This window comes from Mus caroli, unplaced genomic scaffold (genome assembly GCF_978045245.1).
Source record: "Mus caroli unplaced genomic scaffold, Mus_caroli_1 scaffold_9, whole genome shotgun sequence".
In the NCBI taxonomy this organism is placed as follows: Eukaryota; Metazoa; Chordata; class Mammalia; order Rodentia; family Muridae; genus Mus; species Mus caroli.
Window position 1 is genome coordinate 119027380 of NW_028227264.1, and position 21351 is coordinate 119048730.

At 45.7% G+C, this 21351-nt stretch overlaps 1 protein-coding gene across 2 annotated transcripts in view; it reads left to right on the plus strand.

Annotated features, from left to right (window-relative positions):
• Positions 1–1030: 1030 nt before the first annotated feature.
• The window catches only part of Grip1 (glutamate receptor interacting protein 1), a 639981-nt gene continuing 619660 nt past the window's right edge, over positions 1031–21351 (plus strand). For both annotated transcript variants that reach the window (XM_085843198.1, XM_085843202.1), the window contains exon 1: positions 1031–1329. In XM_085843198.1, the coding sequence (XP_085699324.1) occupies positions 1272–1329 (58 nt within the window). In that variant the 5' untranslated portion in view covers positions 1031–1271. The remainder of the gene's footprint in view (positions 1330–21351) is intronic.

The following is a 21351-nucleotide window of genomic DNA, read 5'->3' on the forward strand; positions in this document are numbered from 1 at the left end:
CTAGTAGCACTGAGGTCTCAAGAAAGAGCCCACATGCCTGGGCAGAACCTTCCGGGCTCTGGTACAAAGGCTTCTGTCTCCCCTCCCCCTCCCCACCTTTATTCATTTTCCACTGATTTTTTTTCTTTCTGTGAGCCTATGACAAGAGGAAGAAACTAATCATAAAACCTGATCATAAAATTCCTTCCTACACTTGAAGACAGCTATTAAATATTCACTCAGCTGAGGTCTGCTTGCATCCTTGAAAACAAAAGGGGCTCTCCGCTCCCACCGTCCCCACCCCTGGGACCAGCGCCGACCATCCCGAAAGTTGCCACTGCCCCTGTGTTGAGGGCGAAGTTAGCGAATCCGGAGCTGCGAGTCTCAACTTGGGGGAGGGGGCGACGGGCAGGGCTGGGGAGGGGAGTGAGCGGCGAGAAGGAGGGACTAGAGGGAAGGACACTGCCCCCTGCTTCATCGAGGTCATCGCCGAAGCCGCCTAAGCGGCCGGTCGGGCTCGGGGCGGGAGGCCCGGGAGGGGCGGGCGAGGGCTCCGCAGCGGCGGCGGGGTGCCAGGCTCCGTACCTGGCGGGCCGGGCGCGCCTCGCAGGCCGGCGATCCGGGAGCGGAGGGTGTGAGCGCGCGCGCCCCTCCGTGCCCGCCCAGCCTCGCGCGCGTCTCGGGGGAGAGGCTCCGGCGACAGGCGCCCCGGGAGCCCGCAGCTCCGTCCCGCCCGCCCCGAGCAGCTTTGTGCGGCCGCGGCGGCTCTGAGTCCCACCTGCTGGTGGCGGAGGGACGAGGAAGGAGAAGGAGGCGAGGACGACGAGGAGGAGGAGGTGGAGGAGGAGGAGGAGGAGGAGGAGGAGGAGCGGAGCGAGGCGGCGCCAGCCCTGAGCTCCCGCCGGCGCCCACCTCCGGGGGCTCGGCGGTCCTACACCGGCCTGCTCCGGTCCCCCGGCCTCGCGGCCACACCGCGCCACCGCGGCTGCAGAACCCCCCCTCCCCACCCCCTCCCCTGCTCTGCCCGGTTACCGTGCGGCCCGACCGCCACAGCCACCGCCACCGCCACCCCCGGGGAGCTCGGGAGACTTGGAGGCGAGCAGCGGGGCGCGCGGCGTCGCCTCAATGTATCGGGGAGTCGCCTCGGCGCCCCAGCCCCGCTGAGCAGCCTCGGGCGTGTTGCTACCGGCCGGAGGGCGTGAGCCAGGAGGCGCGGCGAGCCCCGGAGCCGGCGACCAGCGAGTGAGCGAGCCAGCGAGTAAGCCCCGGAGCAAGCTCAGGGAGCAGACACCATGCCGGGCTGGAAGAAGAACATCCCCATCTGCTTACAAGCGGAGGAGCAGGAGAGAGGTGAGCCTGGCGGTCGAGCCTGGGGGGCCGGGCCGGGCGCCCTCGGTGCCTCCCTGTCCCCCAGCTCTTGAGACCTGTCCTCGGGCCGGCAAGGGAGGGGCGCCGTGCCCTCCTGGGGCCGCGCTCCAGGCCAGGTGGCACCTTGCGAAATCCGAGAGGGGGTTTGGGGATCTGGAGGGGGGGAAAGCCGAGGGGGCAAGGGAACAGTGCTGCGGCAAGCAACTTTTCGCCCGGGGAAACATTTTGTTTTTTCTTGCCGAGGACCTAGAGGGAACTCCAGCTTCTCCTGGGCCCGCTGCGCACGTGGAGGCCCGGCTTCTCTCTGTGCGGTGGGCTCTCCCGGTGCTGGGGGTGGGGGAGAATCTTGCAATGCTTTAAGTGACTTTTCAAACTTTCCTCCTCCTGCCGCGGCCGCCTTGGCGATGTCCCCGCCTCTGGCTGGGCTACGGTGGTGCTGCCAAACCCAAAGTTGCAGGAGATTCGTAAAGGGAGAGTAGAAGGGGGAAGAGTGTGGGGGGCGAAAAGGGGGCGCTGCCTTGGGTCGCTGGAAGGGGGGAGGGGAGACAGAGAAGACTGACTGTCCCCCGGCTGGTAGTGACTGCCTAAAAGATGAGTTATGCCCAGCGCAGTCCTGGCTTTCTAGTTAATACCGCAGGACTGCGGACTTTTCATAATTACTGTCTGTTTTCTTCGGAAGAGACGGCTCTCCGTGCCAGGTGGCTCTGCAGCCCCTTTGTGCTTCAGCCTGCCAAGTGTGCTGGGCATGTTGGTTTGAAGTGACATGCGGAGAGGAAAAGTTGAAGGCCTTTTGCACTCTAAACGCTTGGTTCTGTTGTCATCTTATGGTGTTTGGGTTGTGCAGTGGTTGGCCGTAACCTGGATATGATGTACCGAGTACACCAAAATTTCCTACCAAGGCCCCATGGGGCTGTGGGGTGCAGAGCATCCAGAGGGATTCCCTGGCTGTCAAGGTCCACCAGGGTTTATATACTCCTGCTGCGTCTACTACAGCCTGCCTTGGCTTGTTCGAAGAACCTGCTTGAGAATTGAATAGCTTTCAGGCTGCAGGGTCTTCATGACTAACAGTTGGTGCTGGAGGTTAAATGGTGCTTCATGGGTAGGCGGTGAGGGAAGCAGGAAGCCAATCTGGTGTGTAGAAGGGACAGCGCTAGTTCCCCCCCTGCCCCCCCAAAGAATTTGATTCTGCAGCGTGGGGGAGCTGGTATGGACGGTGGTTGGTGTTACTGGTCATGCTAAAAGTTTCAGGCTTTGGAAAAAAATGCTTACAGCCAAGAAACCAATGTACAGTTTCGAGTTTTTCTCTAGGTGGCACAGCGCGTCTTTGGTTGATAGCCTGTTTAATGACTCAGGGAATCTGTCCCTTTTAAAACCACTTCCTTATTAGAGTTGTGCATTCATTTGCAGTACACTTCTGGCATGTGACCATGGATTCACCCCCCCCCCCCCAGTGGTATCCCTGCTAAAGAAATGCTTCTATGCCTGCCTTTGCATAACCGTATCTTAAGATGTGCAGATCCAGGTGCCAACAATTCACTACCAGGTTGAAGCAATGAAAGAAAGCAGTCTGTCAAGCACCCAGGTCTGTCCTGTCAGCTAAATGCTGCGACGCACGCCCCTGATGTTAAGTGCGTCAGGTTGATGATAAAAAAAAAAAAAAAAAAAAAAAATCACTACTGTGTTGCCCCTAGGTTTTATCAGAATGCTGAAGTGGGTATATATATTGGATTCTAACAAAATGTACTTGTATGTCTTTTAGAAATATGGTAACTTTGAAAAATGATCACCTAATTTGCTTGGTTGAGATAAGACTGGAATTCCTTCAGTGCACAAAAATCCAAGTCAGACAAATTGGGCTGCCTTAGCTCCTCCAACAGGAGGGAACAGGGAGTGTATGGCGCTCGGCTGCATTTATTTATTTATTTATTTATTTATTTATTTAATGTTTTTATTCATTGCTTATGAGATGTTCTTCTAAACAACAAGTGTGTATATGTATATATATATTTATGTATATTAGTAGTATATTTTGAATCCCTGCCTTATTGAGAGTGTGCAAGTGATTTTGTTCTTGAAACATCGTGCATAAGCGTAGAACGTGCGTATGTGGGTGCATCGTGTGTAGGCGGGTGTATTGAGATGCTTTCGCAACGCAGCTTCTATTTACCATGCTGAAACCCATTCTGGAGACTAGTATAACTTTTTTTTATGTGAAATTTATTTTTTAAAGTATCTTTGTTGATTATAACTCGAATTAATATGAAGCTCTAGCTCCCTCAAGAACAATATATATATATATGTATATATGTATATATATATATGTACATATATATATGTATATATATATGCAAGTCTCTATCTCAGCATTATTTCTTTAAAATGCTAATTTTGGTTTAGACATGGATGGGAGGAGCTGGGGAGATGGCTTAGTCAGCATCCTTGCAAGCATGAGGATCTGAGTTCCAAACCCCAGAGCCTGTGTAAACAAACCAGGTGCACTAGTGCTTGCCTGCAGTGCTCCTCCTGGGGAAGTGGAGACCGGATGATTACTGCATCTCACTGGGCAGCCGATCCAGCTGTGTTGGGGAGCTCTGGGTTCAGTGAGAGACCCTGTCTTAAAGATAAGGCAGAGGAAGGTGCAAATGAGGAATGTGATTGTGCCTCCACTCACAGGGACCACTCAGCGCGGCGTACCTTCTTGGTACTGTCACATACAAAAGGTGTTTTGGCTAGGCTATGTAGTTTCCCCTTAAACCTTAAGCCATTCATAACTTGGGCTTGTCTTGGAGGCCTCTGTCAAGACAATATTGAATGAGCTATGGCTACTGCACGCAGGGTTGAGCAGAGCAACGGCAACATATGGGTTGTGGCAGCCAGTGTTCACACTGCCAAGATGACATGTGGAGAGTTACCCGTGTGAGGGGACACACCGTTACAATTCAGAACACAACCTCTTGTTCTGTCCTTCCCTCCATGTTTCTGTTTGAGCTGCTAAACCCAGTCGACTCGGAAGCCACCAGATACGCTTTGGGGTAAATGTTTTTAGGAGAATAGGGAAGAGTACGCTGTTCTCTTTAATATCCCTAACAATCAAATGAAATTAAGCAGTTTATTGGTTGTTTGACATCTGCTTCTTAGCCGCTGGAATTGGAATGCAGTTACCGCCGAGAAGACAGTACCAAGGCATAGGTACCTCTTTAGTTAACAGTGCCTGTCTTTTGCCTTGTGGCTTTCCTTCTGACTTGTGCGGCTTTGGTTAGCGAATGTTCACTACAGTTTAACAAAGTGCAGCAAGAGCATTTATACTCAAATGCTTAGGAGGAATGACATCTTTCTGTTGTAAACATAGCCCTTCCTAGTCTATTTTGGGGCAATAAAATAACACTAATTGGCGTTTCCTTTAAATTTGAAGTTTAGGCTGAATAGAGTATATGGATATTATCCACTTGTAACGATGTTTCAACTGTATGTTATATTGGCATATATGCTCACCAGGGAAGAAGGCATCAATTTTATATTCCTCTACATCTTAGCCTTTAAATTTTTTCTTGTAAGTTTTGGAGGTCTACATGTGAACTTAGCATTTCTGCTACAGAAGTTCCTGTCTAGGGTTTCTATGTGTAGTTTGGCAAATGAGAGCTGTAGACGCCTTTACTTGTATTTAGCTTTGATAAAGCATTAACGAGAAAGGATGGGGGTGGGGAAGAGAATTAAAAAGTATACCTTTACCGTGTACCCTTGGTCTGATTTATTTCCACATCACGTGGAGACCTGGTGACATCATGTCACACCCTGTGTAATAAAATGCCAGCCTGACATTTGAATTTTGACTGGGGAGCTTTGTGTGGGAGAAGGGAAAGAAGGTGAACAAGCCTGGAGTCATCTGGGTGTTGGACACCGTTGGATGCCGCATATGTGTGTGTGGCTTTGTGCAATTATGGGGTTCCACTATACCTGTGAGGTAGGCCTTGCTATCAGATGAGGAACTTGTGGCCCACAATCAACACATTTGCTTTTAGTTACAAAGTTAATACCCTGGGTACTAATTTCTAAAAAGAGATAATTAAAAAAAGAGAAGTTATGCTACAATTCCTTAGAGATGCTGTAGTATTTTATTAGCACAATAACATCTTGCATTATTCCTTTCAGAAAAAGCTGCTGGCAAATCTTCCATCATGAGTTCCTGAGACAGTTTTGCTTTTGTTCTCGTTATTAAGTTACTTATATAGGAAAGCACTTGTCAGGTATATTTTGTGCTTTCTGTACACTGACTTTGGAAGACACTGATTTTGGAAGACAGACATACTAACTTGAGTAGTAAAGATGGCGACTTGAATGCATTTATTCACTCATGTTATCTTATTTATTTTGTGTGTGTAAGACATACCACTGCATGCATATGGCCTTCAGAGGGCAACCTGTGGGAGCCAGTTCTCTCTTAACCTTTGGGCATCAAGGGTCCAACTTAGATGGTCAGGCTCCTGAGCAGGTCTTATCACTTATTAAGATACCTCACAGTTCCTATTCGTTTAAATTTTGATACCCTAACCCTAACCCTAACCCTGTGGTCCAGGCTTAGCTGGAAAATGCTATCCTTCTTTAGCTCCCAAGCATTAGGAGTTACAGGTGGGAACCACCACACTTGGCTCAATATGTTCCCCAGTTAAATTATTTGACAAGCTTAAAGTAACTCATTTAGGGGAATAGCTTTTCCACCAAGGTTTCAACACTGTTACCAACATTGTCCGAGGGTATTAGCCAGGACGGCAAGAATTAAGGAGAACATATTGTTTTTCTGTTGTCAGCCGGCAAATGACTGCATTGTAGTGGGCATTGAACTGTTGCTTTGTTGCCAAACATATTATGTAATTAAAACCATATATCTGAACTCCCAGCCTGGCTACTAGTGATCAAACAAAGGGACCTCCTCCAGTCATGCTTTCTTCCTCGGCAAACTGATTGGGCTTCTTAAACAGAGAAAAGGGACTATCAATTCATACCAGTGAAGGAAATTGAGAACTGAATACCCTGGGATTTAATACTGTTGTGCTAAGCGCTTTACAATGGCAGACAGTTTAAGAATAACTTGCTTTCCATTAAGTTGCAAGAATAGTTAGTAATACCAAAGGCAAAAGCAACAGTAACACAGGTCGCCCTTCTAGCTGCCTCAGCTCTGAGAGGCAAAGCTGATTCTAGGCTTCAGTCTTGTACCTTTGGCTTTCTGAGATGCACGTGTTTCTAAAGTGTAAATATGAGAAACCTATTGATACAGGTTTCCACCGAGAAGAGGTCCCGAGTGGGTTAGATGCTGTCAGCTTTATGGGAAAGTTAATGTTGTCTGAATATATCTAGCAATTAAAATGCATCAGATTTAATGTCCCACCATCTTTCATCTCTACAGTGTTTAACTTGCAGGCACCAAAAGAGGACTGTGGAGAAGGCATAACTTGTATCCTGGATGTTAGAGTGTTTGGCTTCAACACAGTGGTAGAGAGCAAGTAATTTGAAGAGAAATAGCATTGAGTGCAAACTGTCCACTCAGAGACCGAAGTGTTCAGTTAAGGCAAAACCTCTCATTACTTCCAAGTTGTCTTGAAGTAGAAGACCTGTAAACTTAGCACCTTAATGGTATCTAGGTGATGAGGTGATAAGAGTTTTTTTTTTTTTTCTTTACAAAGGTTCCCAGCTGGCAGAGGGAACCAAGCCCAGTGCTTCCTGAGAGGTTACAGTGAAGCAGGGGCTTTCTGAAGCCAGGATCTTTGATGTAGTATAATCTGACACTTCTACAAAGATGCAAAGAAACTCAGTGGAGAAACAAACAAGCCACGGCCTTATTTCCTCCCCTTGCTTGTGGGTCGCTCTGGGCCCTGAGGGATGTGTGTGGATAGGAAGACCATGTCTTGATTTTGGCTGGAGGGAAATGGTTACATACAGTTGTGGAGTCCTGGGTATGACCCACACCCTGCAGCTGCTGCCTCTTTGATCCCTTGCAGACTTGTGCCAAGGAAGTGTGAAAGAGAATGTTTGTGCTGGGTGGGAGGTGGGGAGGAAGATGCTCTGAGGACAGAAGCCAGTGGTGGTGGGCTGAGGAAGGGGGAGGACAACTTGAAAGGAGGAAGAGTCTTCTGGAAGATGGGGCGCCACTGAATAGAGCATCTCACGGGCTGCTAGTGATTTCTCAAGGGTCGGATGGGTTGACAGTGGCCTTGTGTGTGTATGGGCTGTAGAGTGGGAGGGAGGCTCACCTCCACCACAGAGGGCAAGGGGAACATGAGCATGGAGAAGGCAAGGTGCAGGACTTCCTGTTGCCGGGATGAAGTTCAAGCTGTCCAGTGGGGGATGTGGCTTGTCCAAGGATGAGTGATTGGATTCTACTCATCTCTTAGAAAAGTGACCTGGGTAGCGTGGAGGGAGCCTGTGACAGGTAGGGACTTGGAGGAGTTTGGGGAGTGAACAGGCTGCTGCCTTGATTTGATGGACCCCCCCCCCATCCCTCTCACTTTCTCCTTTCTCTCTCTTTCTCTTTGAAACAAGGTCTCACTATATAGCTCTACCTGCCCTACCTATAGAGACAGGCTAACCTTGAACTCTGTTTCTTCAGAGCACCCGATCTGGGTAGACTTAATGAAGTCTGGTATGTTAATTTCACAATAAAGGACCACCAGCGTGGCTGTCCACCAGTCTGAGTATAGTTTACTATGGATTAACAATTTTACCGTTTTAGTTATATAAAATTCAGATGCTGTCTGGTCATAAATGAGAAGTAACTACCCTCCTCTATGCGTTTCTCTTAAAAATAATTTGGAATTTTAGATGACCTTTGGCTACTGAAAAAGAAAGATGATAGTGTTTATTTTACAAAAGTACCTCCCTTCTTGGTAGAATTAGATTGGATAGTTTCATTATCGTAGCATTCTGAAAATAACTGAATGTTCTGTGGAGACTTTTAATCTACATCTGACTATGGATTCAAAGTTGGCTAACCTGGGCTGGATATTTTTCAGCATTTTCTTGTCTTTGGGCCCAGGTAGACAGCCCCTAGTACCTTTGATTTTTGTCATCTGTAGAGTAAGGATCCTTCTTGGCATGCTTTACCGGGGTGGGGGTGGGGTAGGGTGATGGGCAGAGGCGAAAGCTGTTATTGTTTCATAGTTGTGTCACACACTGGGAAGCTGGGGAAGACTGAAGACTCATGAAGGACATTTGCCTGTTAGTAGGCCATCTCAAGACTGGACTTTTTTTATTTGAGTTACTTTCCTCTTATAAAATATAGCAAAATGAACAAACAACACACACACACACACACACACACACACACACACACACACACACACACCTCTTCATTTAAAATCTTAACTCTTAGTTTTCCAAAGTGAGGTCCAAATGAGCCTTAAGATTTCCGGCTTGGGCTTTATAACCTTTGACACAGTGTCAGGGAACAGTGCACATGTAACAAGATAGTGCACTGTGCATCTAAGATACATCATGTTTGGTGTTCAGCCCTCCTTCCTCACAGCATCCTTGGCTGTGGACTGGGGGGAGTGAGGGTGCCAGTAGAGGTGGGGTCCAGTTCACACGCGGAAAGAACTCTGCTTCTTACTGTTGATTTTCTGGCTCTCTCCAGTCAGGCCCCTTACCTCAACCCAGTATCCAAGACTCCATCACCATGAAGCAAATTGAAATCATGTTCGTGGTCTTTATAAGTGAGGAGAAAGTTTCTGCTAATCTTTGCCTCTTTCCCCTTCCTTTTTATGACGCTACTTAAATACACAGCGATATAAAACTAGGCACAAACTCCTAGTGCTTGTGGCACTGTGACCACGAAGCCAAGCAGGTGAAACACAAATACTACCTTTCAAAAATCAGTCACATCAAAACGAACAACATTGGTTGCATGTATTTTTGCTGAAACTAAATTCCCTCTGCAGTGCAAATACAGTCCTTGCTATTGCAGAAAACCATGTCGTTACTTTTTTTTTTTTTCTATCTGAACTTATGAATACCACCTGATTTTCCTGGTCATAAACACACCATTTACATGAAATGTCCTCTGTGGTGATCCTAAAAATATAAAACCTAATTTTAGCGTAAAAATTGGTGTCATATTTAGGTTGCCCTCTCCAATTGTCCTTTTTTGATCCACATTTGTCCTTCTTAGACTGTTTGTGGTGAAGGACTATTTTTAGTTAGTCACAGGTTGAACTGTACACTGGGCCCGCCCTTGTCTCTATCCCATTTGTTGAGATGAGTCCACCAATCACAGAGAAGCATGAGACAAGTTTACCAATCATAGATGAGCATGAGTCGAGCCTACCAATCACAGATGAGCATGTGGTCACGTCAAATGGTAGCAGGACTTTCTTCAGTCTTTCCTTTCACTTAACATATTTAACCATGATAGGTAACATGTATCCCGCCCCACAGACCACTGCAAAGAGTACTGAGTTCAGGTGTGCATACGGTAGGATGATTTTGAGCTCAGTAGCCTTGGGAGGAACTGCATAAAAACGGACCCATCTCTTGAAATGAAACATAGTTTCTATAACTGCCTTTACCCCCTCTGTAAGCCTGTTCCTACTGAAAATGAAGTCTGGTCTTTCCAGTCGAGAGCACTTCAGTCCTCTTTCCAGGACTCTTCTGCAGTATCCCCAACTATCAGTGCTTTCCTTCTCTTCTGTCCCAAGATGGTATTGATGTGAAGAGGACCGTCTAGTGTCCTATGATGCTGGGTGAAGGGCATTTCGCCTGTTTACTGTGTAACCCTCGGTGTGCCCGCTGCTCTGGATTTGGCATGCTTGGACCTGGGCATTGTGCCCTGGTATCTACTGTAATGAGTCTGTTCCTCTTGTTCCTTTGAGTGTCACCCTGGCAGCTGAGTTGCTCTTCCTGGGTCTTATCACTGAGTCTGCCCGTGAGATCTGTTAGTCTGCGACCTTCCTCCATACCCGTCCCACCAGTGTTTCCCCCTTCTGGGAGCCTGGGCTCTCTTTCTGTAAATGTTGACACTCTATGGACCTGTGGCCATATTGAATATCGCCTGTGTCAAATAGGGGACCTGAGTGTTAGGTGGTGTTGTTTTTGGCCACTGTGTTCTTTAATATGCTCTTCTCTACCCAGGAGTTAGTCTTTCCTTTCCCACCAGTCCGCCCAGCAGCCCAGAGATGACGTAGCTTGAAGCAGACAGTTTCTCCTCAATGCCTTCTCAACTGACATTGTGCACAGCCCTTCTCAACTGGTTGGCTAGTAGTCTGCCCTCTATATCTCTTCAGCAGATACAGGCATGTAAGAACGGACGTGTTTCTCCTTGGAATTAGCACTGCGGGTTTCCTAATAGATACTGATAGTTTGTTCTGAGATAAGAGTCTCACTCACTCTGTAGAGTCTCCAGGAACTTATAGAAATCCTCCTGCCTCAGTCTCCCAAGTGCTGGTCTTACAGATGTAAACCACCATACTTGGTTTGATATTGATGCATTTTTTAAAAAGCTTACCTTAAAATTCAAGCGAAGATTTGTAGAAGAAATCGCCAGATACACTCGAGATTTCTTGTCTGGATTTATAAAATTAATAATTTTCCTCTTCCTCCTCGTTTACTGGTGAAGGGTTGTTATCTTTGATTTTTGTAGCCTTTGAATATAGGATCTAGTGGGTCACATGAAAATCTTGTTTATAGTTTGACAGAATAAATAATTCAAATTTATGTACTTTTTTGGGTACAATTCATTATGTAAACAAAAGACAGTGAATGATGTTTTTACCCATTTGGTACACTTAAAACATAGCAAAAAGGCAGAATTACGTCCCGTAGAGAAACATTTTACATAATAATGTGGAAGATACCCGTTGTTTGCTCTGTATGAGACCTGTGAATGCTTTCCCTTCTTGGTGTTTAGTGTTTATATCTCTTCTTACTGATGTTCACAAATCCCACCAGGAAGGATCGAGTGGAATGCACAGATCTCCCCGAGAAGCCAGAATTAGCTAGTCACAGGAATTTCTACCTGGGCCCCCGTCAGAGGCTTCGGAATTATTAACTCAAAAGAGTGGCATTCAAAATTGGGTTTCTCAGAAGACTTCAAATGTTTCCTTTTAAATGTATAATTTTCTAGTACAGGAGCCCATTTTCATCAAACGAAACTCGTGGACAAAGCAAGGTAAATTTAGCTTCTTTGTCACTATTTCACTTTTTTTCTCCCTGTAATTTGACTTAGGAGAATGAAAATTGGCCAGGCTAGAATCAGGCACTCATAGGGTGGCTGCTACCAGCAGAGAACCTCAACTGGCGGTGCCAGCGAGCTGGTATCTGGATATACGGAGGAGAGCCCTCCCACAGATCTGTAACCTTGTTACCTCCCACCTACAGTCTTGTGAAGTTATTGAGCGCATTTTAACTCTACATTCGGGGACCGCATAGACTCAACCCCCTACCCTAGTAATCATACTGGAAAAAAAAAAAAAGGTATGGGCGGTGTAATAGTCTGATCAGGGTGCTCTAAGGAAATACTGTGACTGGTAGACTGGGTAAGTTAAGCAGGAGAAATTAATTTCTTTACAGATCTGGAGGCTAAATGTTCTATTATAAATGGAGGAGAGGGAGGGGGAGGGGAGGGGGAGGGAAGGAGGGGCGCTGACTCTGATTTAAGACACACTCTCTTGTGTGTCTTCTGATGAGGAGGACATTGATCCTATTAGATCAGCATCCCACTCAAAACTCCAATTAGCCTTAATTACTTTCTTAGAGACCACATCCCCGAGTAAAGCCACGCTAGAGGATTAAGCATGCGCATGGATTTTGAGTGAGCGCGGCTCCCCAGTTCTGCAGTGAACAGACATAGAAGCTTATCCAGGGGGCTTTTATTAGGTTTCTCTCAATGTTTATCTTTCAGCGCCTGGAAGCAACTGATTTTGAAGGGAAGGTGTCTTGTTTTTAAATAGGGAGCTCCACTGCCTTCCTCCTTTCACACTCATGCGTGTCTGTGGGATGGGGTGAGCTGAGTGGCTGGGGGTGTGCGTCCGACCACATATAGTCATGGGGATGCCAGTGGACTCATGTAAGCCGATGCACATTCACGTGTGCAGGTTTGTATGGAGGCGGAAGCTGATGTGAGTCTTCCTTAATCTCTCTCCACTGTGTTTATTGAGGCAAGGTCTCTCCGTTGAACTTGGAGTTCACTAATGATATCAGTCTAGCTAGTTAGGTTGTTTCAGGGACACCCCCACTCCCACTCCCACTCTGCCTGCCCACCCAGAATCAGAACTCTGGCTTTCATTCTTGCTTGGTTGTTGTTGCTGCTGCAAGGTTTTTAGCACCTCAGATACCTCCCCAGCTCTGAGCGCTCTCTCTCTCTCTCTCTCTCTCTCTCTCTCTCTCTCTCTCTCTCTCTCTCTTGAGACAGGGTTTCTCTGTATAGCACTGGCTGTCCTGGAACTCACTGTGTAGACCAGGCTGGCCTTGAACTCAGAAATCTGCCTGCCTCTGCCTCCCAAGTGCTGGGATTAAAGGCGTGCGCCACCACTGCCCAACCAGCCAGCTCTCATATTTTTTATTGATGTTTTTCTCATGCCCCTCCATTTAAATATTGTCTGCTTTAACCAAACATGTTGAAGGGCTGATGCTCTGTGACCTCTGGGTCTGGGATGCAGAAGTCCAGACACTTGTGCCTGGACCTCATGGATACCCCCCCCCCCCCAATGTGTCTGTGCTACCTCCAGCTTCTCTGAAGGCACCATGCTGGTCGAATCCTTTTTGCATGGGCAGGCTGCATTTTCTCTAGGTGTAAGTTCTTGATGTCTGGTCTTCTGAGCCCAGTCACTAAGCAATGGAGTTGGTGAGCCTTGTGAGGATTACAGTCCTGGTTGTGGAGTCACTTCAGGGCTTGGTTTTCATAATGAGGTTCTGGATAGCATGGCCTAGCCACCAGCCACTTCATCTATGTCTATGGAATCTGAGCACTGGAAATTGGTTCAGTAAAGGCAGTTCTGTTTTGGTTAGCCTTCGGTTAAACTTAGCAGGGATATTAGAGCCAATACTGGAGAGTGCCAATTTGGGGATTTTATTTCTAGCGGTCAGTTCATTGCAAATAAAATTTAAATGGTGCTTATGTTGAGCAACATGCAGATGGCAGAAATGTATCCTTTATGGTTTCTCAGGCTGGAAAGTTTAAGATGAAAGTCCAAGCAGATTTGGTGAGGGAGGGCTGCTGCTTGGTTCAAAGGCGCCAGCTCCTTGCTGTGGGTGGGAAGGCAGAGGGCACTGGGGTGCTCTCTCTAAGCCCCTTTCTAGGAGGACTCACCCACTAATGAAGACAGAGCCCTCATGATGTAGACATTTTCTAGAGGGCCACACCTTAATGTTGTCCCACTGGGTTAGAGTTCCGACATATGACTATCGGCATTGAGGATCTTAATTTAAACAAGGGAAGAAGATCTGACGGAGGCGCTGACATTTGTGGGGTTGTTTGGAGAGGCTAAAACATACAAAGGAAGAAAAGAGGTGGAGGCAACCTGGGTGTCTGTCAGGCCAGCGGGGCTGGGGCAGAGCGGCAGGGGTGTTCCTGTAGGAAGAGGAATGAACGATTCTCTGTAAGTGCTTGGGCACTGTGCTCACAGGTGGGAGTCCATTATTTTCAAGGCTTGTATTTGGACTCCCAGCCTCTGGATTCCGCTGTAAGGGGACCCAGCAACGGTCTTGGTACTCTTGTCTCTCTTCCTCTCCGTGCCTGTTAATTTTGAATGCCAATTTGACACGACGGCAAGTCACCCGGGAAGAGGATCTTGATGAGGACTTAGCTAGATCGAGTTTGCTTGGGGGCATGCCTGGTGGTGGTGGTGGTGGGGGGAGCGTCTGGATCGTTAATTATTGTAAAGACCGAGGTTGCATATGGGTGACATCGCTTCATGGTGATGAGCCATGTAAGAGTGAAGAAAGTTGGAGATGCAAGCAGGCAGGCACCAAGGAGCCTCTCGCTCCTCTCTGCCCTGGTCTGTGGGTCTGATGGGATTACTTGCTTGGGTCGGTGCTTTGCTGCCTTCTCAGGAGTGGCCTGTGGCCTGGAATTGAAAGCCCAGAAAACCCTTTCTTCCGTACGTTGCTTTCTGTCAGCATATTTTACCACAGCAGTAGAATGAAACTACAATGTCTTTACATACGGGGAGAACTGGGGAGCTAATTAAACCTTCCAGCAACATCTCTGTCACCTCGCTGAGATGGGCAGATGAGCAGGGAGCTTCTTACCCGCCGCTGGGTGTCCACACGCTGGTCCTTAAAAAACTGAACGCAGGTACGCAGGTACCACTTCCGGCTAAGATATACCTCCGCTAAGGGTCCGCTTGACGCTTTAAGGCAGCGAAATGTTTAACAGGGAGAAGCTTTCTCTTGACATTTACTCTGAGGTGGGAGTATTTTGTCAGCAGTTGTGTTACCATCTCCCGATTTATGTCTGCGCTGCCCACCACAGTGCAGGGCGCGGTGCGGATGCGTCTCCTTTGCTAGGTGAACAGAAAACGGGGTAAGAGTGAGTGGGTGCCATGCAAACACAGTGGCACAAGGAAACAGGCCTCATCCTCTTCCCCTGTGCATGAAAAACTATGTGAAGTCAAAGGTACGACATGTATATATAAAACATTATCAATTAAGTCATGTTATCTAATTGATTTAGGAGAAAAGGTTCTTGTTTATATCACACGGAAGATGAACAACTATGCCAAAAGCAAGGTGGTTTTATAAACAAAGCTAAATAGTTTGCATATTTCTTCATCTGTACTGTTTGTGTTTCATCCTTGGACCTTAGAAGGAAGCTGCAGGCCTTGTCCAGCTCGAGCCTCCTCCTGGCCCTGATTGCTTTTACCACTGTATGATAACATGCCAGTAAAATGAAGAATAGTGTGGTCTGTACTAGGTTTTTCCCCCTAAGCCAATTCAACACACTCTGTTCACTCTCGAATGAAATAGAAATGGCCTCTAATTGAATAATTTATTGTGCCTTTAAAAAAAAATATCAAACTCAAGAAATAAGTATTTAATCAATTTCTTTGCTTAAAGCATCGTTACAGAGAAACCTATTAGAATATCTGTAAACTTATGGATATGTAATATTATATGTAATACACACACACACACACACACACACACACACACACACATATATATATATATATATACACATACACACACATACACAAAGGGCTCTACATTGTCCCTTTGTTTTAAGGCTATATGTCATATGTTTATACATCCCTAACGACACCATTTTTCTCTTTAGGTACAGTTGATTACATAATGGATAATCTGAAATTTGAGTGTAATTGTAACTCCTACTTATACTAAGGTGGTTGGCTTAATAGGGTAGTTTTGTTTTTGTTTTTTTTTGTTTTGTTTTGTTTTTTGTTTTTTTGTCCTCCATCCGAGCGTATCTCTAACACAGCTTCCCAGGCTACCCAGCACATGTTGCTACCATCTTTTGTGGATAATATTTGTGTCCCTTCACTGCCTAATGTCCTCCATCCTATTTGCTCTTGCTCTCCTATGCTCTTTCTTTCTAAGTTCCATGGGATCTGCTTGCTTTTTTTCCTTCAGCCTCCAGCACTGGAATATCTGAATAGCAATTGGTTTGATGTCACTGTATATTTTGCTGATCCCATGCCCAGCGGGTCTAAGGCGTTCTCTCTAGAGCTGTTGACTTATGAATCTAAGCCCCCACATCCCTCTCTGCAGATACCGACCAAGGCCGTCAGTCTCTGAGAGTGAATTGCATGTCTCTCACAGATTTGTCCTCATGCAACAGTCAGGCTTGGGAGCATGCACTGGGTGAGAATGTATTCCCTGAGATTTTTCTCTTCCACTATGGGAAAACAATCTTAAAAGCTTGGCTTTACTGCAGCACAGAGAGTCTGGCTTTAATGGTGGACTTAGTTTGAATACTAATGCTCGCAATAACTGACTCCGTGCCCTTCGGCACTCTTTGATCTTTCAAGTTCTTCTTTCATAAATGGACTGTTGGAAAGTACACATCTCCATCTTTACTGTAAAAATATCTGACAGCGGTTGGTCCACAAAGGAAGGTAACTGTGGAAAAGCAGGATTAGATTTGCAAACACAAATGTAAGGGTATACAGTTCCTGACCAGGTGGCCAGGTATCGCCGATGGCACAATGTCACCGAGGTTTCCAGAGTGTTTGCACCCTAACATCCCATCAGGAATAAGTGAGATGTTCCCCAACTTCTCGTAGGAATGGTTTCATAAGAACAATTGGAGAATAATTATGCATGCAACTCAGAAACTTAGATACATTTCTTTGTATGAATCTTTAGGGCCTTCAACACTATAGAATAATGCATATATTATTATGCATTAAATAAAAGACTCATTTTATTTATTTATTTATTTATTTATTTATTTATTTATTTATTGAGGTAGGGTTTCTCTGTGTAGCCCTGGTTGTCCTGGAACTTGCTCTTAGACCAGGAGAAGATTCACAGTGATGTACCCACTTCTGCCTCCAGAGTACTGGGATTATAGGCGTGCACCACCACCTCCTGGTCACAAGAACTGTTTTTATAGCCTCATGGCTCCAGTCTGTTTTGCTGCTGACATGTGGCTGTGGCTGGGTCTGACACCACGCTGTCCACTCCCAGTTTCTCCGTTCTTGCTTTCCTGTGAGTAGGACTCTTACAGCAGGAGGCTTTCGATTCATGCTAAACCAAGACAAGGAAGGTGCCAAGTGAACTGTTGTCTTTCCAAAGCGTTAGAGAACCTGCAAAGGCACAGGGCTTTGGGTTTTGCTTCAGTATTTCAATGAATGGTTCCAGATAAATGCAAGATAAGCCAAAAATAAGCAAGGAAACGGGACGGGAAGTCTAGCAAGGCTCCGCATGATTGAGGTCTTGGAGATTCCTTTCTCCTGTTCAGAGTCCCTGTGCTGCTGATAGCATTTATTATTTATAATCATTAGCAACTTCATTGCTCCCTGAGCCACTGATAGTAAAGTTTGCCTCTCAGACTTCACCATGATCCATGGCTAGCTCTGTTGAGCCAAGTCTCTGAGCACAAAGAGATAGGGACGCGGGCTTCGGAGCTCCGGATTTGCTCCTGAGATCCAGGTAGGCACTCAGTCACAATCACGGCAGGATTAAGGAGCCTGCAGCCAGTCCTGAGCAGTTCCACACATCACTGAGATCACTGGAATGATGGTGCGTGCTAAGTCTTCACACTCAGCTCTTTTACCCCAGCACATAGACCTTCAGTGGAACTGTAAAAAAAATCCTTTGGCAGCATGCTTTCGCTAAGCCCCTGGTAACAAACCAGTGTTTATTGAATAAGCAAGCCTTCTGGCAAGTAGGTGTTGAGCATCCATAGGCTCCCGGGTGCTATGGTCCAGCTAGGCTCTTGGTGGTTGGGATTGGTGCCAAGTGGTGCTATTCTTCCAGCAGGCTCCGCCCACCTCTCCACTTCCTGTTCCTGGACGCCATTTTACTACAGCATCATTTACATTTTTGCCCACACAAGCGTGCAGTCCAAGCCCTCTCCACATCCGTGAATATTTCCTACCTGCTCTGTGTCTCCTCCAGATGTGCAATTTCTTCTCTACCTCCGATAAAAAACCTTGTCTAGTCAGTATTTTCTCTGGAATCCAGAACACTGATTTTTTTATTTATTTTTTCCTACAACCAACATCTTTTCTAGTTCCTATCTGTCTGGGCACCCCAGCCAAACTGTGACCCTAGCTTGCACTCTATTGCTAGACAGGGTTTTACTGCTATGAACAGACACCATGACCAAGGCAACTCTTACAAAGGACAACATTTAATTGGGGTTGGCTTTCAGGTTCAGAAGTTCAGTCCATTATCATCAAGGCAGGAGCATGGCAGGCATGCATGGTGCAGGAGGAGCTGAGAGTTCTACATCTTCACCTGAAAGCTTCTAGCAGAATACTGTCTTCCAGGCAGTTAGGATGAGGGTCTTAAATCACACACCCACAGTGACACAGCTACTCCAACAGGGCCACACCTTCTAATAGTGCCACTCCCTGGGCCGAGCATATACAAACCATCACAATTGTCTATGAAAACTGGTGCCACAGAGCTTTGGTAAGTTTGGTTTGGGGGGAAAGATAAAGCCATGTTCAGCAGCTGTCAATTTCATTTGACCACAGACCTCCTTTGCAGCTGAGGTGTCTTGTTGCAGGACACAGCTCAGAAGACGCTCAGAGAAATGCGGCTTGAAAGGGAATATTAAGAGCAGGTGTTGGTCCTCTTCTCTCAGAAGAGCTGCAGTGCTGCAGAATATTTGATTCGGAACCTTCTTGATGGTTCCTTTGCATTTCTGTGTTGTCAATCCAATCAAAGTCTTGATTCTCCACTCTGCAATATGGTGCCCTTCCGCAAAGCACCTTTTCCTCTAATTGAGCCAATTCAGCATTTATTGAGGGCCAACTCTAAGTCCTCTGTTGTGGTGCTTGCCAGAAACAAAACAAATTAGCCCCAGCTGACCTTGAGAAACCCATTATACGGTACGGTGATCATTTTATAGAGTTGGTACTACATGAAGCCAATTATTATTTTTTTTCCATCTTAGGACTAAAATGTATGTAAAGGGGATTTACTCTCTTTCCACTCCAAATAGTGAAGGAAACCCTAAAGGCAAAGGAGGAAGTTGTGAGCATATTTTAAAAAGGCATGTGTGTGTGTGAGAGAAAATGTCATAAGTTACATGAAAATTTAATAGTCTTACATGTAGAAATGTGCCGTAAACAGAATTAAAAGGCAAGAAGTAAACTAGAAAGAGTATAAAAGACAAAAATTCAATAGCCTGTATAAAACAAGCCCATAGTGGCACCAAATCAATCACGGGGCCTATAAATGAATGAATGGATGGATAGATGAATGAATGAATGAATTAAAAGCAATAAGGCAAATAATTTTACTAGTGGAGTAAAAGAAAATGTGAACACTTGATTCAGGGCATGTGCGATGTCACACAGGCATACACACACACACACACACACAGGCACACACACACAGGCACTCACACACATACAGGCATACACATACACACACAGAGGCACACACACACAGGCACACACACACACAGGCACACACACACACAGGCACACACACACACAGGCACACACACACACAGGCACACACACACAGGCACACACACACAGGCACACACACACAGAGGCACACACACACACACACACAGGCACACACACACACACACAGGCACACACACACACAGGCACTCACACACACAGGCACACACACAGGCACACAAAAACACACAGGCACACACACACAGGCACACACACACACAGGCACACACACACAAATAATAACCATAGGAACTCTTTACTTTATTAACTTGGCAAATGCTCTTAAAGCCTCTGCCATCATAGGTATATTAATAGCTTATATTCTCTAATTTCATTTAAACAAGGCTTCATCTGCAATTGATATTGTTGCCCCTGTTTCAACGATGAGCCTGGACTCCAGGAAGCTGAATCATCAGAATCTGAGTGCATATTCATCTGGCTCCATCCCATTGGGCACCACGTCTTCCTCTGTATTGAAAGTCTTGAAGGGTATTTGACCATATGGAGTGACGTTGAAAAGCACAATAATATGTGCAGACATAAGCCACATGTGGTCTTTCAAGCTTAGCATGTTGTGTGGATTGCAGGTGGGTAGTGCTTAGCCCATGCATACACATGCATATGACTATACATGTATGAATTTAAATGTGGAAAACCAACATTTAAAATATTATCCAACTGTGGCAGAGGAAATGGCCAATGAGTGAGGTATTTGCTGAGGGACCTGAGTTTGGATTCCTAGAAACTGGTTAAATCTGAGCATGCTGGCGTGCGTCTGTTGGAGGGAGCAGAGACAGGCGGCCCTCTAGAGCCTAGTGGCTGTCCATTCTAACACTGCTGAGACACACTGTCTTAGATCATACAGTGGAGAGCGATTGAGGAAGACACTTGATGTTGATCTTTGGCCTCCACAGACATCTGCAAAGATGTGCGGCTATGTATACATGTGATTACATACACACATGCATACATATGACCACACAAACATACCCAAACATACATGCATACCACACAGAGAAAAATATTATCAGTGTTCTCAGACTTGTATGTGTGAGCATAGCAAATGCTTTAAAGTTCTCAGTGAAGCATGAGCAGATAACAGAGTAGCTTGTGCTGAGAGATTTAGAAGTATAGAGTAGATGAGAAAGTGGGTATACAGCCAGATACAGGACATATGTGCACTGGATACATATTTACAAAATACTTTTGCTATGCTTCCCAATTTTTTTAATCATAAAAGTGTCACTTTTTAGGTTAGAAAAATAAACATTAAAATATAATTTCCATTACTTATCAAATGTCTACAATGTTCTCTTTACATAGAAAAAAAAAAAAAGGAGGAAAATCTTATGTCCAGGCAATGCAGAAAGTTTAGTAGCTCTAATTTAAAATACCAGGAGATGGGGTTTTATTGTGCTCCTAAAATGTCTTTGGTGTTACTGATATGTTTAAGGCTTTTAAGATGTTGCTTTCATTAAAACTCCTGTAGTAAATGGTAATTGTGTACTGAACAGATAAAAAACTTACATTCAACAGATCAAAAAGTCTAGCACAATGCCAGTTTGATTAGGCAAATGCACAATTAATAGCTTAGTAATTCTTCAGACTTCTTATTTTACATGCCGTGAAGAGAGCAGTAATATAATTAAAATTGCGAAAATGGCTATTTAAGATAATGGTTGTTCCCTCCTTCCCCTTTTAAAGTAAGATGAGGGAATTTAAATTTCTACTGGAGCATTATTTCCTACAGCGAAGGATCCCACTACTGTGATTCCAAATAAGCTTTAATTATGTTCCATACTTACGTGTGAATTTATTTTGTGTAATTGAGTCATGTTTTTTTGATGTGTACGGATAGTGCTTTTAAACTTAGAAATTGTTTTTACATGTTGTGTTTGAAAATTGAAGTGAA